This window comes from Branchiostoma floridae, chromosome 15, assembly GCF_000003815.2.
Source record: "Branchiostoma floridae strain S238N-H82 chromosome 15, Bfl_VNyyK, whole genome shotgun sequence".
Classification (NCBI taxonomy): domain Eukaryota; kingdom Metazoa; phylum Chordata; class Leptocardii; order Amphioxiformes; family Branchiostomatidae; genus Branchiostoma; species Branchiostoma floridae.
In genome coordinates, this window is record NC_049993.1 from 7493824 (window position 1) to 7510979 (window position 17156).

General features: G+C 42.8%; 1 protein-coding gene across 1 annotated transcript; it reads right to left on the reverse strand.

Moving 5' to 3' along the window:
• Positions 1–9643: 9643 nt before the first annotated feature.
• Positions 9644–10856, reverse strand: LOC118432035 (somatostatin receptor type 4-like). Its single transcript, XM_035843534.1, has one exon. It carries the CDS (start codon positions 10794–10796, stop codon positions 9801–9803), a length of 996 nt encoding a protein of 331 aa, XP_035699427.1. The 5' UTR covers positions 10797–10856; the 3' UTR covers positions 9644–9800.
• Between the last annotated feature and the right edge of the window lie 6300 nt (positions 10857–17156).

Genomic DNA, 17156 nt, shown 5'->3' on the forward strand with positions numbered 1-17156 from the left:
CCTTGTTCTGTCAACACTTCAAGAAGTGGACTTTGCAGAGCACTGCAGCTGACCTGCCTCCCGCCATCTTTCCCTTGACGTGCACGATACAATTATTAGTGGTAACGTTACTAGCTAGGGGTGCAAAACCGATTTTTCTTATTGGACCGGTCTGGAAAAATCGGACCTGAAAAAATCAGGTGGACCGGATGTTGGACCTATTAGAAAATGTACAAATTAATTGATCAGGCATTCACACATTTTGGCGCTTACCGGTCGTGGAAAATAACGAGAGTAAAGTTTAGAGTCATTTCTACCAAGGTTTCCAGTCAATCGTACAGAGGCAGTTAGCCTTGTAGGATTTTAAAACGCCAGTGTGAGTCGAATACTCCACCAAACAGATTTCTATGTAGTGAAATGGACCATTGTCGTGAGCACAAGTCTTCACATACTGAATCAGGTTCAGGTCTGAACCTGTACCTGATCCTCTGAACCGGACCTGGACCTGAATTTTCTATACCGGTACCCACCCCTATTACTAGCATATGCAGCAAACGTATACACGCGCGTTCCTTCCACGTGCACTGATGAGGTGTAATACGTTGCAGAGTGTAGAAACGAACGGGTAACTTGTATCGTCAGTGATGCAGTGTCAATTGATTTCAACCTTGAGTAACTTTCAGCAACTCTCAGCTCAGACATCTGTTAGTCGAAGCAGTCCTAATGCCTCGTTCGGCAAACGAATCAACGCTAATTTAGATAATGACAGGCCTTACTAAGAGTGATGTGCTTCAGCTTCAGCTTTATTTTCATCTCTACATTTGGCTGCCACATGTGCTCTTCTGTACAGCGGGCAGAAATGTATGCCGACAGTTTCCTGCCTTGCCTATTAGACTGTCTCTGACAGGGCGGCTGCATATTCTGACAGGAACTGTAGATTCCCCTTTTGAATGACCTGCTTTTTAGGACGAAAATTCACCCTTTGGTTATGGCCTTCTTATTAGTACCAGCAAGAAAAGCGTCACATTTCAGTAGACACCTGTTTCACCAGCCTAACATTTCTAATGAGAAGGTCTCCTCTCGTCTAGGGATACTAATTACAAGGGATACTGACATGTTTTCAAAAAGGCTTTGCCAATTAGAAGGTCGACTTGGGAGCTTGAAAGACCTTCTGGAAAGTTTGAAGCAGTTTTTTTTTTATTTCGGTGGCTGTCGTGTGCATTGACAAACAATGCAGTTTACAGTGATACCATGTGACGTCCAGTGCATTATCACAAATTTTCAGCCGATTCCTACTTAACTTTCTGATCAGTTGTTATACTTTGCTCCAATAGTGTCCATCTTCAGCTGCTGCTGGGCTTACTGGCTCTTGACATTCTGGCTGATTCGCTGCCTTTGCAGGCTGATATTAGAACTGATAGTCGGACAAAGGTTCAACGCCCTTCTTTTATGCTTTTCTAATATCCTGTCCAGTTCCATTGATCTCCAAATGAAAGGTCCTCTCCTGAATACAAGCTATAAGGAACAGAAATCGACCCAGATATCAAAGTGTGAAGATCCAACAGTTTCATATGTCGGCCAGCGTCACATCTTCGCGACTGTTGGGTGCAAACCAGGACAGATATTCAAGTCTTGGACAGTTGTCGATACCATTCAAAACTTTAGTCACTCTCTGTGCTATGAGTGTAACGTCGTCGTATCGTACGCACAGGAGCGTAACTTTTGTAAGTACATTGTAGTTTGTACATGATGAACCCCCGTCACAAATCAAGAGGTGAGCTCGGCCGACGTGTCAGCAACCAACTCAAAGGTCCTCAAAATGGATATTTTGCAAATGGGAAGTACGGTCAACGACCTGGCGATTTTGGCAATTTGTAGCAGCTCGGCCGAAGTTGGCGGGTCACCGGATGCTGCCCTTAAATTCAGCGAATCCTTGGCGACGATTTGGGGGCTTTTTTTAAAAGATTTTGGATTGGTTTATCGCAAAATTACTGTTGATGTTATTATTTTTAGTTTGTCCGTCCATTCCACTCATGCCCTACATATTTTCCATGGCTCAGAAATCAAAGTTGTTCCTGATATTGGCTTTTAGTTTTACCTGGTTAGTCTATTCTCCTTTCTTCCGTGTCCAAGGGATGCTACCATCTCATGGGGGATAATTATAATTATCAGTGTTGGACGGATGTTGCCTGAGCCCCGTCCAGGTTATGATGGGGAAAATTTTGAGCGAAAAATAAGGTCGACGCTCGGGCAATTTTGAAATCCGGCGAGCTGCCGCTAGCCGATCTACAAATTAGGCCGGCGGTCGCTTCAATTTACAGCACGGAGGTCAAACTTCTGCCGCAACTCTGCGATTTCCACACCTTCAACTACAGCATAGAAATTATCATGGAAGGTATTTGGGAGCCGTACGTGTGCTTTCGTTCTGTGATCTTCCATCCTAGTTTTTGACGACGCCTCAGGGGAGTCGTCAAGTGGTATATATTGCATTCAGTCTGCAAAAATTCTAGGAATTGCACAGGAATTTTTCCACAGGAATGCAGTATTCTGGGTATGCAAGCCCTCCCCCCAAATCTGTTCCAGATGTATCTCTGGTATGCAATGGTGGAATGTAGGTCACACTTGCTCCCTGGAGGAATTTGTCCTTTGAAACTAGACAGGGAATATACCGATGTATATACCGATCTATCTCTTTTAATGTATTCAATTTTTAAATGTGTATGGTAAAATGAATTATACTGTCTCACAGACTCTCGACAATAATGTGTAAAGTTTGATGAATCAATTGGTTGTTAGTGGACACTTGAAGTCTGTGAATTTGTTGCATAATTCAGCCCGTTTTGGGGCTACGAAGCACATCTTTTGAATAAAGTATGTATGTGTTATGTGTTTAGGGAAACTCTGCACAATGGATCACGTTGTCTTGGTTGTTACCTGCATGTATGCAGGTATGGTTTTGATGCTGGTGGAAACTTTTCGGTAGCCGGGGATGTAGGGCGCTGTATCTCGTGAACGGATGGTGCGAGCACGACGATTTTTGGTACGTGGGTTGGGGGTGGTAGCCTGACACTCAGGTGTGATTTTGGGCCTCCTGGCGCTTGACCTTGACATTGAAGGTGGCATTTTTGGTGTTTTGGGGGCACTTTTGGCGCTGTGTGTCCGGAACGATACGCGCGATTGCGACGATTTTTGGTGCATGGGTGGGGGGTTGTTGCCTGTTGCCTAGGATTGACTTTGGGCCTTGTCGCGTTTGAACTTGACCCGGCAGGTCGAATTTTGTGTCCGGGAGGGGTGTTTCCGGAGTTATATCTTCTGAACGGCTGGTGCTGGCGCAATGATATTTGGCACATGTGTCGGCGGTGGCTGAATAATGCTCAATTTTGATTTTGGCGCCCTTGGTGCTTGAACTTGACATTTTAGGTTACCTTTTGTGCGGGCACGGGGCGTGCGCTGTATCTCCGGAACGCAAGGTGCCATTGTGTTGCCATTTGGTACGTGAGTTGTTTGTGGTGTCCTGGTGGTCAGGTTTGATTTTGGGCCTCCTAGTGCTTGAACTTGATACTGTATAGGTTGACCCTGTTTTAGTGTGGTTGGGGCATCCTCCCAATATCTGCTTGGTTTTAAAAACAGATTATGGTTGGGTGTAGAACCATCATCTGGCCTGGGCCACCTTCAATGTATCAGGTTACTTAGTGGCACTGACAGTTTGCCAGATGACGGGAGTGTGCCAGATTATATATCTGTTGGTCAGGTATAATTGGAGTTTGCTTATTACTCTTTGTGGTGTTTCTAGAGCTGTATAGTACTGAGTTTTAAGTTCCGGTACAAGTTCCTTTACCCTGTTGGCAATCATGGTTGAACTTGAACTTAAACAGAAGAAGATGCAATTTTCTAATGTGGAGGAGAACTGTATAGAGTGTGGGCATAAGAGAAAGGTATGTGTATGATTTGTCCTGTGTTTCTTTTTGTTTCTTTGGTAATGCCATTTCCATACTGTATACAGGTAATTTGTTGTTTTGGGCTAGTCATATTCGCTTGGTTTTTGGGCCTGCTTAATCTATGGTACAGGCAGGGTTAAGTGGTGGAGGCTTAGCTTTGTTCTGTTTTGAATTCAGTATCGTTTGTTGCATTTTGTCGCGGCAAATATATGATGAAATTCCCCTTCTAAGCAACTGCTCATTGGTTTGCGGGGATGTTTGCTGGGTGTTTGCTCTGACTACAACAGCTTCTGAACTTTTCAAAGCTTCCATTGCCAGCAGCTTGCCATCTATAAATGGGATTGACAAGGACATTTTTCATAGTAAATTGTGCTGTTAAATTTGGCTTAGATACTACAGGAGATTTAGGTTTGGGTTGGATGGATTGAATGAAAATATCATACCACCCTGGGGACTAACTGTTGCTGCTGCATGGGGGCTACCACTATTCATATTGTCTAATGTCTATGGAACTACAGATAAAAGTATCATTGGTCAAATTATGCGAGTAACATTCCGATGTCAAGTGAATAACACCCCAGAAATAAATCTTTAATGAATATCATTGGAAGAACACAAACCAAGGAGACTTAGCAGCTGCATTAGGTCAGTACATTGAAATAGGAAGATATTAGTATATCATGTGACAGAGTAACTACATGTGCATGGGCCATCTGAGACAAAAAAAGGTAGCGTCTCAACAACTTCAAAGTACTGTGGTTGGTTACATACTTAAGAAATCCAAAATAAGTAATGTTCATCCATGTCCAAACTTACAAATTCAGAAAATGGAATTTCAGAGTCAGACTTTTGCATGGTGCACAACCAACACGGTAAAAAGCTCATTTTTCCAACCACGTACCACAGACAAAAAGGCAAAAATACACAATAGGTCTACAGAAACCCAATACATTTCATGCAGGCCTGAGGTCTACGAACTCTTGTTATGTTTTGTTATGAAGGATACATTTTGTTTTCTAGAGCTTGTTCAAGCCATACGCCACAGGCAGGCAGGAAATACTTCATATAGAGGTCATGATCTTGAACGATGGCACCCAATGGGTATCATATTCAGAGCCAAATATAATTGTTCAAGGCCTATTATACCTATCCAAGGACTGGAATATTACGAAGTAGGACAGCCATGTGGGTTAGGTGCAAGAAAGTCATTCAAGGACGGAAGTGCTGGAAACAGTTGGTTCTTCCTTATTTTTTAATCTCCAGTACACACTGTAGTGCTGGCTGTAGGTTTGGGTTACTGGCAGACCATTGTGCTGCACCGGGGATAGTACATTTCTGCTAGCTGTAGGTTTATGTTACAGGTGGGCTCGTATATTGTGCCAGGGATAGTGCGACAGGGAAGTTCCAGTCTATTTCTGATTTGAGCTGTATTGTTGTTCCCCTCAATCGTCGTCATGGCAATAATATTTTTATTGCCAGTCTTGTTATCCGTGCGCACCGACCGCGCGATGATGTGCGAACATTTTGCTTTTGGAACGTCTACAGGTACACTTAAACTGCTGATTTTGTTCCCCAGGGTAAAAACGTTAAGGGAGTTCTCCCACTGTGACCTGTCTAGCAGTTTGAATGGCGAACTAGCGTTAACCCCAATAAATACTAGACTACATAAACACATAAAAACCCTGCAGTGTCTGTCATAACCAAAAGTGGGGACAGATTAACATAAAAGTACTGGTCAGAATACAAATTTTCTACATTGGGGCATGGATCTCATAGGAACATTATCAAACTATGCAGAATTGCCCACATAACTGTAACTAAGAGATATACATCATCCAAGGAAGTGAAACATCCTTCCATAATCAATACAATGTATTATCTGATTTCTCCAGCCGGTTCTCTTTCTTCATTTCGCGAAGACAGTAGTCCACAGGCAAAATAACGAATAAGAAATAATGCCAAGTACATGTGATACCAAATACTTCTTCATCCCAACGGCGAACTGCAAAGAAAGAAAGACATGCGTGTACGTGAATAGTTTCACAAAGTTGGTAAATCACTGGGTATTCAGGCTATTTATACACCGTCACTAACATTTTCCTGTGCACGTTTGGGTAGTCATGCAAGTGGCGTTTAATCCAGGGGAAAGGCAGCAGAAGGATTATCTAAACGGTGACATGTGTTGTAGATTGTACGTTAATGGACAGGTACCGAAATGCTTCTCACCCTAAAGGCCAATTGCTAGAAGGAAGAGCAAGACAAGGAATACGGAAATCAGAGTCTGGTCAAGTCTTACACCCACGAACTTCTTATATCGATTTTTCAGCGACCGCCACGAGAAAGTCTGGCATGATTTGGAAAGTGTTGGTGCGATGAAAGCAGGATTTAGTGGGGAATGTCTGCATAGCATTACACATTAATCGCCAGTGAAGCTACGGGCACAACCCGCCGTTCGTGATTGTTGTCTGTACGTTTTCTTTTAGGCCACTTCCGCCATGTTTTCCCGAAAACGTTGGGAAGAACCAAGGAGGTTTTACCTCTTGATAAAACCTTGGAAGGACTGTTTTAATTTAGCTTTAAGCATTGCCAGGAACCCCCATTCAGTCCATCTGTTCAGACTGGACAGGGTTTTCCACCCCATTTCCCTGTCTGGACTGGACAGGGTTTTCCGAAAACCCGCATAGCTCCAGAACTTTTATTCCTAAATTGGTTTTGTTTTGTTTTGTTTAACCTGTAAATCTATAAAAGACAAACAAGGACATCAAAAGACACCAAGCGTAAAAAGATTCATTTTTTATCGATGAAGTTCGATGAGCGCTCTGTAAAATCGCCTGACTGCAGCGATACCGACAACGTGTCGCAGCTTCTGTAAGATACTCACTCTGTGGTGAAAGAAAAGTTGATACAGTATCTTCTCCATGGAGAAGTGAATGTTTCACCGTCTACCTTAGCCCTGTGATTTGAATGCACACGTGTGCCGCCTGGAGTCAGACCGTGAAAAGCGCTAACACAGACTGAGGTGTGCCTGCGCCGCTCGATAACCAGCGCTAGGTGATCAAGTTGAATACTCATGGAAAAGATTCAGAGTTCAGTGACACTAGCTAGTACTGTCAGCTTGGGAGCTGGCAGCGACGTTGATGTGTGTGGATATCGGCCCTCTCAGCCCTCGCGAGTGCCTGTTGTAGATAGACACACCTGGTTCTCTCAAGCGAGCGAGGATTTGGATGAGCGAGCATTACGGTTGGTCTGTAAATGCTGCGTGATCGATTGGCAGTAGCGTGAATATTCTCGTAATGCCATGGCCTATTATGGGGGTCACACCAGTCGGGGGTGAGGATTCCCATGGAGTTTTCTGATACTGAAAGCATTCTACTTTATACTGCATAGAGCTGCCCCACAGCCTTCTTCGAGTTCCTGTAATAGTACAGACTCTGTATCGCTGCTGAGCGCTGTTAACGCTTAGCATATTATGGAGAGAGAAACTCAGGAAAAGTTTGCACACTTTGAGTTGAAATTGCGCTATGACAGAGCCGCTGTGTATGACCTTAGCTTCGTCGTAGTATCGATTGATGACCATATCATGCCTGTCTTTAGATGAAACATGTCTTTCCCTAAGTGGTTGTGGGTGGCGCCAGTTTTCAACCATGCGCTGGCAGATTTCCAAAGCGTTTTCAAACACGGCTTCTAACTTTTCATTCGCGCAAAAGGACCCAAAAGTTTACGGGAGGCTTTCGATAGCTTCTCTATGCAATTACACATCGGGAGGGAAAAGGACGATTTCTTGCATCTAGGTATTCTACAGATCATTAGACGCCACGTTGTCGTAGGACTGAGCCATGCCGACATCGTGGAGAAGCTTTTGTGACAAACGATTGGAATATCTGCGAACATAAACTCTGGGATGGTGTCTGCAAAATACATGAACTAGTGAATAATTGACTTTGGGCGCATCTCATAGGCATATATACAAAGTACTATATAATCTACACAACTCTCTGCTTGATGTGGGTCAACAGGGCGGCTATTCCTTGGGTACTGTCGGCGAAAGTAGATTCGAGGCTTAAAACGCCCCAGCTCTATGGGGAAATATGATGTATCGATTTTAATATTCTTATACTATAGCCATGTGAAGTTTTATCAACCAACTGCATACATGGTCTCTCCCCTTATTCCCGTTATGTCTTTGATCAAGGAGCTGTCATCAGTTTATGAAGTAGACTTTCATCAATTGATGAAAGCGCCCTGCTTTGATACAGGAGTTAAGTGACATCTGTCTGATTGCCCTTATCACACACACCTGCGAAACTCGTAGTCTCAACAGGACTACCTGGGTTCCTAGAAAATAGAAGAAATTGGCAAAATAGGCGGAATAATTTGTCAGACGAGTAAGCCGGTCAATCAGGTGCACACAGGCTGGCCTGGGTTAACTTCTTTGGCAAACAATGGCGCCTTTTTGGCCAATTTGGCCAGCAACTCAAAGTCTTTCCTGTGGCGAACCGTAATTCGCGGCGCTTTGTATCAAAGTGGTCTAATATAAATTGTGGTGGCTTGGTCGATCGAGTCGAGTCTATCGTAGTCTCCTCATTATCGTAGTCTACACATTTTATTTCCAAGTGTTCATTTAATCAAACCGAAAGAATCAATTTGTTTAAAGAAGTCATAATGACATACCCCAACTTCCCCACATTCAAAGACGAACAGAAAGCCACTTTCCTCTTAGAATCACAGAATTCACAAATTGTAGAAAAGGTGGAGACTTTTCTTCCTTCTCTGCTTCCAAAAAAAGAAGTCAACCCCAACCTATTAAGAAATAGCCAACACTAGTTACGAGTAGTCTCTTTTTACAATAATATTTATCCCTATCCATTGTCACATGTATGTCCCCTTTGTTTCTACTATGTAATTGCAATTAGCCTCCGGTTATGAACTTGCAACTAAAACTTTCGATAAAATTATTAGACTCTCTGCCTTGAGGATGGTACTCGAACAGTTGGGATTCTGTTCTAGGAAGTACTACAAAAGGGGAAATGTTCGCAGTGGTTTAATATTCGCGCTTTTCACTGGACCTCCTCACCGCGAACATTCTCCCTTTCACAGTAAAACGCTGCATGTATATGCCAATTTTAACCGCGAACGTAGGGGCCTTAGGGAAATTACAAAAGGATGTACTATGGGAAACATGAAGAGGGATTCTCGTAAACTAGTGAACTCAACACATATAGTCAGGAATAGGTCTTACACGTAGCATGTTTTAGATGAATAGAGATCTGTTTATTTTGCGCCTGGAAAAGCTGGCATGAATTCGATTCTTGACCTCTCTGTGACCGCTGTTGAAACCTGACAAGGGTTTTCCCACTGAACTACTGCTGAAGGTAGATTATACTGTAGCAAATGCAGAAATGATTCAGAAATATCAATTCACGAACATACTCGCTACACTCCATGATTATGTACTGAATATACTACTACCAAGTACCAACTGAACGGAAACATATGTGTTACATTCTGTTGACAAAAAACGTTGACCTCAACAAATACATATACACGTAAACCTACAGATATTTGTACTTGATAAACTCACCACAAAATCATGACTTCTTGTGAACTCAAAATCCGTAGTATGTCAGAAAGGATTAAGGACCTAATATTAATGTGCTGTGTTAAAATCCAACACAAAGGCCAAAGGCGCCCAATGCAATTTTAGGGCCTTAAAACTCTTTTTTTTTTCAAATTCAATTTCAAGTCATTTCTTATGTGGTAGTATAGTGAAGTAAATGGCAATATTGTGCCGATTGTTTTATTCAGAATATTTCTGATTTCAATGCTCTAAAACTGCATTGGGTGCCTTTAAAACATTATGGACGTCTGATGGCTGTTTTTGTTCTACACGTACGTTTCATATAAGTACAAAGTTTCTTGACCAGATGAATATGGAACTGTCGCAGCATTCACATCATTTACCTCACGTATCTCGTCGTCAAAGAAGTCGCTCTTCTCGGGCCGCCCGTTACAGACGACGACTTCTCCCCCGCGGACGTAGCTCCGCGCCGCGCGCTGGTCAGCAGGCCTGCCCCGGTCCAGACGCAGCGCCGCCCGAAAGCTCTCGCGAAACTTCTGGCTCATGAAGGCGTACAGGATGGGGTTGACGCAGCTGTTCACGTACGACATAGCCATGGCCGCCTGGAACACCACCATGACCCACAGCGCCTCTGGTATGGTCGTGGCCAGGGCGGCCACCAGCTGACACAGGCGGTACGGTAGCCAGCATAGCACGAACGTTACGATCATGGCAGTCACGGTTCTGGTTACCTTCACCCGCATCCTGACGGACACTCTGGACACCGCGGTGTGTGCCGACGTGTTCTGTTTAAGGTGACGGACCACCATCAGGTAGGAAATACTGATCACGGTCAGGGGGACCACGAAGCCGATGACGAAGGTATAGTACGTGAAGGCCTTGTGCCAGAAGAATGGATTGTCGGCAGGCCAATTGAATCTGCAGTCGTAGTTTCCTCCTGGTAGAGGGGCGGTGTCGCTGACTACGATGACGGGGATGGTCACCAGGATGGCCGCTACCCACACGGACAGGCTGACCATGAGCGCCACCTTCGGCCGGCGGAGGTGGGCATGGCTGTGGGAGCAGACGATGGTCAGGTAGCGGTCCACGCTCAGCACGGCCAGGTTAAACACGCTGTTGAACATGTTCATGGCGTCCGTCGATAGGACGATCTTGCACATGGCTCTCCCGAACACCCATCTCTGCATGGAGGAGGATGCTGTGATGAAGGGCACCCCGAGCATGAAGAGAATGTCGGCCAAAGCCAGGTTCAGCACGTAAAAATTCGAAGCGTTCTTCATCTTCGTGAATCCCAACAACATGTAAATCACTAACGAATTCCCGACAAGACCCACCACGGTCACTATTCCGTACACCGTAGGCACTAGGATTTTCGTGATGATATCCGAGGCGAAATGCAGCTCGTATTGCAAGTCCGTTCCGTTCAGAGACGTCCAGTTCACCGCCGACACGTTCATGTTGACGCGGAGTTTCTGACACGAGCCGAGTATAATGTTAGTTTTTGTCGTTCCCACGTTTATGGGTGACAACGAAGACCGTAGATCTTACAATACAGCCCGGGCATGTCGTCGCCTACTCGTAGCGTTTCCTGTAACAGATCAGTCTTGTCTTGCCTCAGGAGATGTTGATAGAGACCACATGTTATAATCGTCTTGCAGGGTTGACGTCTCCCAGGGTGAAAACTGAGTGCGCTACGGTTCCTTGCGCCTGACTGGAAGAGGAGATCACTAATAGGCCTGCCAGTCATCATGCAAAGGAGACTGGGGCACCAATAGAAACTTTCATCGAACCGTTCACTGACGAGCTGGATAAAGACCCACCGTGTTTACACCGAGCTCTTCATTGGTTGGCCTTGGATAGAGTGACTGATGTTGTGGTTTGCGTGAGTGTATCACTACCCTCCACCCCCACACTATCATTCTAAAGGACCGATTATCTTGTCTGTTTCTGCGCATTCCTCTTTCAAAACGATGGTGGAGGGGCATCAGAAATTCAAGGATAAGAACTGGAATTTCTTCGTACCGAACTACATTTTCCGCCAGACAGCTAAAATCCTTCCCATCACTGTTTCAATCGTTCGCCGTGATGCCGTTCTCCGTGAAGCGTTGGATATTACCATGGCTGGAGTCCAAGAGCTACACCGTTTTCATGCACAACACAAGAGTTGTCTTTGTAAAAGTGCCGATGGGATTTTATATTGCTTTTTCGTAAGTCACGAATCTCCAACTCTGTACAAATAGATTGTTGGTCATTTACCACTTTAAGATATTACATCGTCAAAATGAGAATGTGTTGGCGGGACACTATATTGCTTTTTTCGCAAGGCACGATTGCCCAAATGCCATTTGCACACTCAGATAGACTTACTTACATCTTTATTTTCATCTTTAGCACGCTGAAGTAGCCGTTTGGTTTCCGATTTGTTCCATCACTTTTGCTTCAGTGCCCCTTTCATTTGAACATCATCATCATTTCAGGCAAGCCGCGAGTCGCCAGACGTTGTAAATGGGAAACGTTTCAGCACCAAGGAGAGGACTCATTTGTTATTCACCTCGCGTATCTCGCCTAAGCGCGCACTGAACCACGAAACAGTTCTCATGAAAGGGGTTACTCCTCACTAAAGCTAGAGTCTGCAAACGATTCGATGCTATTCAAATGCCAATATAGAAAATGTGTGTTGGCGTATACTAGATACACATACCAGATGAGTGTTGAGTTGTATTTGTATAGACCATAAAAAGATCAATTTATCAACTCATACATATAGGCTACGTCTAGCAAACTCGAGTTGTATGATTAAACGTTTGTCTACCAGTGATAAATGAAAGACTCGGTGTATACTAGATACATATCCCACAAGATTGCTGGAGTGTATTTGTATAGACTCTAAAAAGATCAATTTTTCAACTTCTACAGTGGGTACCAGTGATACATGGAAGTCTCGGGGTTACTGTTCAAACGTGTGGTTGTCACCGAAACACCCAGTTATATCGACCAAAAATGACTAATGGTGCTCTGGGGTTTTACAACTAACTACATCTGTTCCCATCTTGGACGAAGCCGTGTCTGCGCTTAGTTTTGAAATACTTTTAATCAGTTCTGCAAGAAAAATCCATACAACTTTGTTCTGTATGGTATGGCCGCGATTTCTTTGGAATCTGATCAAACTGCGAAAGTTTTAGTTTTATTTTTTTGGCAAAGACAGCTTGCTTTTATGGGTATCAATCTTAACTCATGATCATAACTAAGGCTTATGTTCGTTCGTAGCTGTTCTCCCTATCCATGCCCACACTTTCTGATGATGCTGTCTTCTGAGTTCTGCGCTTAGTTTTGAAATACTTTTAATCATGTCTGCAAGAAAAATCTATACAATTTTGTTCTATAAGACAGTAAGTTATGAAAACTTCTTTGGAATACATTTTGTATGATCAAACTGTGAAGGTTTTTTCAGAATCTCATGGAAACCGACCGCAATGCCAATCCCAACTCATAGCTAAGGCTTATGTTCTTAGCTATCAGTAATTCCCTATCCATTTCTACTCACTATCAGCCAAACTGTTGTCGAATACACGGCACGAAAAACGGTATTTAAGGATGCTGAAACGATGCGTAATGTTGACGTATTTTCCTCCTTTACGGATCTATACACCACTTATACGAGTACGTAAATATTGCCTTTAAGTGGTCTTTCTGTAGGTCCGTGTTAGTCCTTATTTTCCGGTTTTCCCGTTGTCTTTCAGCAGCTTAAAGATGTCGTAAATGATTTTTAAAACCCCCTTAAAACTTGTTTAAAGTTCACGTTTATTTTATCTAAAGCCTCTTTACGTCTCATATACAATTGCATTAAGTGGATTATAACGTGTGTTTTAGTGCCTTTTCAGCAGCTTAAAGTTGCCTTAAATACTTATTAAAACGCCCTTAAGACATGTTTAAACTTCACGTTTATTTGATCTAAAGCCTCTTTACGTCTCATATACGTGTACATTGGATTATAACGTGTGTTTAGGTGCCTTTTCAGCAGTTTAAAGTTGCCATAAATATCTATTAAAACGCCCTTAAGATATGTTTAAACTTCACGTATATTTGATCTAAAGCCTATTTACGTCTCATATACGTGTGCATTAAGTGGATTATAACGTGTGTTTAGCTGCCTTTTCAGCATCTTAAATTTGCCATAAATACCTATTATAACGCCCTTAAGACTTGTTTAAACTTCACGTTTATTTGATCTAAAGCCTATTTACGTCTCATATACGTGTTCATTAAGTGGATTATAACGTGTGTTTAAGTGCCTTTTCAGCAGCTTAAATTTGCCATAAATACTTATTAAAACGCCCTTAAGACATGTTTAAACTTCACGTTTATTTGATCTAAAGCCTATTTACGTCTCATATACGTGTGAATTAAGAGGATTTAATGTGTCTATATTTTTCTTTTTAGCAGCTTAAAGTTGTCATAAATACGTATCAAAACACCCTTAAGACATGTTTAAAGTTCCCTCTGTACGTCTCATATACGTGTGCATTAAGGTGTGGATAAGTGCCATTTTAAGAGAGTAATCATTAGCACATTTCAAAGCAAGAAAATACAATGAATGAAACTTTAAAATTTTATTGAATTACGAGAAAATATTACATGGAAAAGTAAAAAAAACCTACAGCCTACTAGGTATTTGTGGCCTTTCATTCTGATGTAGTCGGCAGTTGAAACAATATCACAACGGTTGCGCAATTCCGTGCAGCAGTCCACAGTCCCATTTCCAGTGTCGGGTGAAGCGTCTCGGCGTAAGTTAAAAAGAGCACACATGTACAGTTCCATCTGGTCACCACAGGAATAAGAATCCGGTAAGATCTAGAGTATCCTAGAGTAGTGGCCGATATGACTCGTGTTGTTGGATGGTCCTGGATTCTGTGAACGCGAAACATGTTCAGCTTGCAGTGTCGGCTTCTATTAATCCGGATGGTGCAAGGGCCGTGATTTCCATTCTGTGTCGATTTCCAACAACAACAGCTTGTACAGAATGATAGCCACCTCGTATCTTTGAGTCAAATTCCGTCACCGGGGGTCCTAGGCGGTAAAAGCGGTGTCACGGCCACAACTTGCGGGCTAGAGCAGGCCCAAACTTTCTTCAATACTTCTCTTCAAAAATGAACGCCTGGAAAATAACCGCTCCTTGTCGTACGTATGGCCCGTAAATTTGAACCCCCCACTCTTTTCTGCCATTGGATACATCCTATCACATGACACAGCTGTGCCACAGACGGACCAAGGAAGTTCAACCTCCTTGGACGGACGGAGGCGTGCGCCCCATGGCGAGTACGAAATAACGCTGAATAAATTTACATCTTGCCTGCCCAAACAAACACGAGCAACACGAGAAGACACCGCCTGTGTGCACAAACTGTTCTTTCTCGACGCTTGCTTGTAGCTAAAGAAATAAACATATTTCGTACATTTACCTATAGTAAGAACTGCTTGCCGTTTTATAGAGAAAACACAACTCACTGCACAAAACGGTATACCTACTACATCCTTATTCTTCAAGCAGAGGTTGAGTCGCGGAGATATTCATAGCAGTAGTCGGGATTTCTACCGTCTCTTAGCTCGAGTGTCAACATGCAACAAAGAAAACCTCACCCTGATTTAGACCCTGGAATTTCAGAACATATATTCGGTATAAAATAAAAAGGAAAGGGTCTCCTCCTGTTCGCATAAACTGCGCTTCAAACATGCCGTATGTTCAGCAGAAAAAGGCACCGTTTCATAAAACCTTTGAGACGGTATAAGCCAATAGATAAAACGGGGGTAGTACCCCCAAATTTGCTTAAGCTACGCGGATTCAAAGATTAAACATGTCGTATGTTCAACAGAAATACGCAACATTTCATATACGTCTTGGCAACATATAAGCTAAACGGGGGAGGTCTCCCCTAGTTCGCTTAAACTGCGCGGATTCAAAGATTTAACTTATTGTATGTTTTACAGAAATACGCAACATTTCATATACGTCTTGACAACATAAAAGCTAAACGGGGGAGGTCTCCCCTAGTTCGCTTAAACTGCGCGGATTCAAAGATTAAACTTGTTGTATGTTGTACAGAAATACGCAACATTTCATATACGTCTTGACAACATAAAAGCTAAACGGGGGAGGTCTCCCCTAGTTCGCTTAAACTGCCCGGATTCAAAGATTAAACATGTCGTATGTTCAACAGAAATACGCAACATTTCATATACGTCTTGGCGACATATCAGCTAAACAAGGTAGGTCTCCCCTAGTTCGCTTAAACTGCGCGGATTCAAAGATTAAACATGTCGTATGTTCAACAGAAATACGCAACATTTCATATACGTTTTGGCAGCATATATAAAGCTAAACGGGGGAGGTCTCCCCTAGTTCGCTTAAACTGTGCGGATTCAAATATTAAACATGTCGTTGTTTTACAGAAATACGCAACATTTCATATACGTTTTGGCAACACATAAGCTAAACGGAGGAGGTCTCCCCTAGTTCGCTTAAACTGCGCGGATTGAAAGATTAAACTTGTTGTATGTTTTACAGAAATACGCAACATTTCATATACGTCTTGACAACATAAAATCTAAACGAGGGAGGTCTCCCCTAGTTCGCTTAAATTGCGCGGATTCAAAGATTAAACATGTCGTATGTTCAACAGAAATACGCAACATTTCATATACCATCTTGGCAACATATAAGCTAAACAAGGTAGGTCTCCCCTAGTTCGCTTAAACTGCGCGGATTCAAAGATTAAACATGTCGTATGTTCAACAGAAATACGCAACATTTCATATACGTTTTGGCAGCATATAAGCTAAACGGGGGAGGTCTCCCCTAGTTCGCTTAAACTGCCCGGATTCAAAGATTAAACATGTCGTATGTTCAACATAAATACGCAACATTTCATATACCATCTTGGCAACATATCAGCTAAACAAGGTAGGTCTCGCCTAGTTCGCTTAAACTGCGCGGATTCAAAGATTAAACATGTCGTATGTTCAACAGAAATACGCAACATTTCATATACGTTTTGGCAGCATATAAGCTAAACGGGGGAGGTCTCCCCTAGTTCGCTTAAACTGTGCGGATTCAAATATTAAACATGTCGTATGTTTTACAGAAATACGCAACATTTCATATACGTTTTGGCAACACATAAGCTAAACGGGGGAGGTCTCCCCTAGTTCGCTTAAACTGCGCGGATTGAAAGATTAAACTTGTCGTATGTTCAAAAGAAATACGAACATTTCATATACGTTTTGGCAACATATAAGCTAAACGGGGGAGGTCTCCCCTAGTTCGCTTAAACTGCGCGGATTCAAAAATTAAACATGTCGTATGTTCAAATGAAATACGTAACATTTCATATACGGCTTAGCAAATATATTAACGGGGGAGGTCTTCCCTTCTTGATGGTAAATGACGGTTCGAAATAAATTATATATATGGCATCCTTCGGTCAATATTGACCATGGTATACACAACATCTCATATAACGTAAAATAGCGCATATAAGCTAACCGTGAGAGGTTCTCCCCTGTTCGAATTAAACCTTGCGCACAGAAACTTTGAATTCGTCAAATGCTTTCGGAATAGCTAAAAAACACAGAAGATTATTGTATTAGACTTTGTATTGTATTGT

Bases quoted from the DNA above. Each gene is read 5' to 3' on its own strand.
- LOC118432035 (XM_035843534.1), bottom strand. From the start codon at position 10,796: ATGTTGTTGGGATTCACGAAGATGAAGAACGCTTCGAATTTTTACGTG.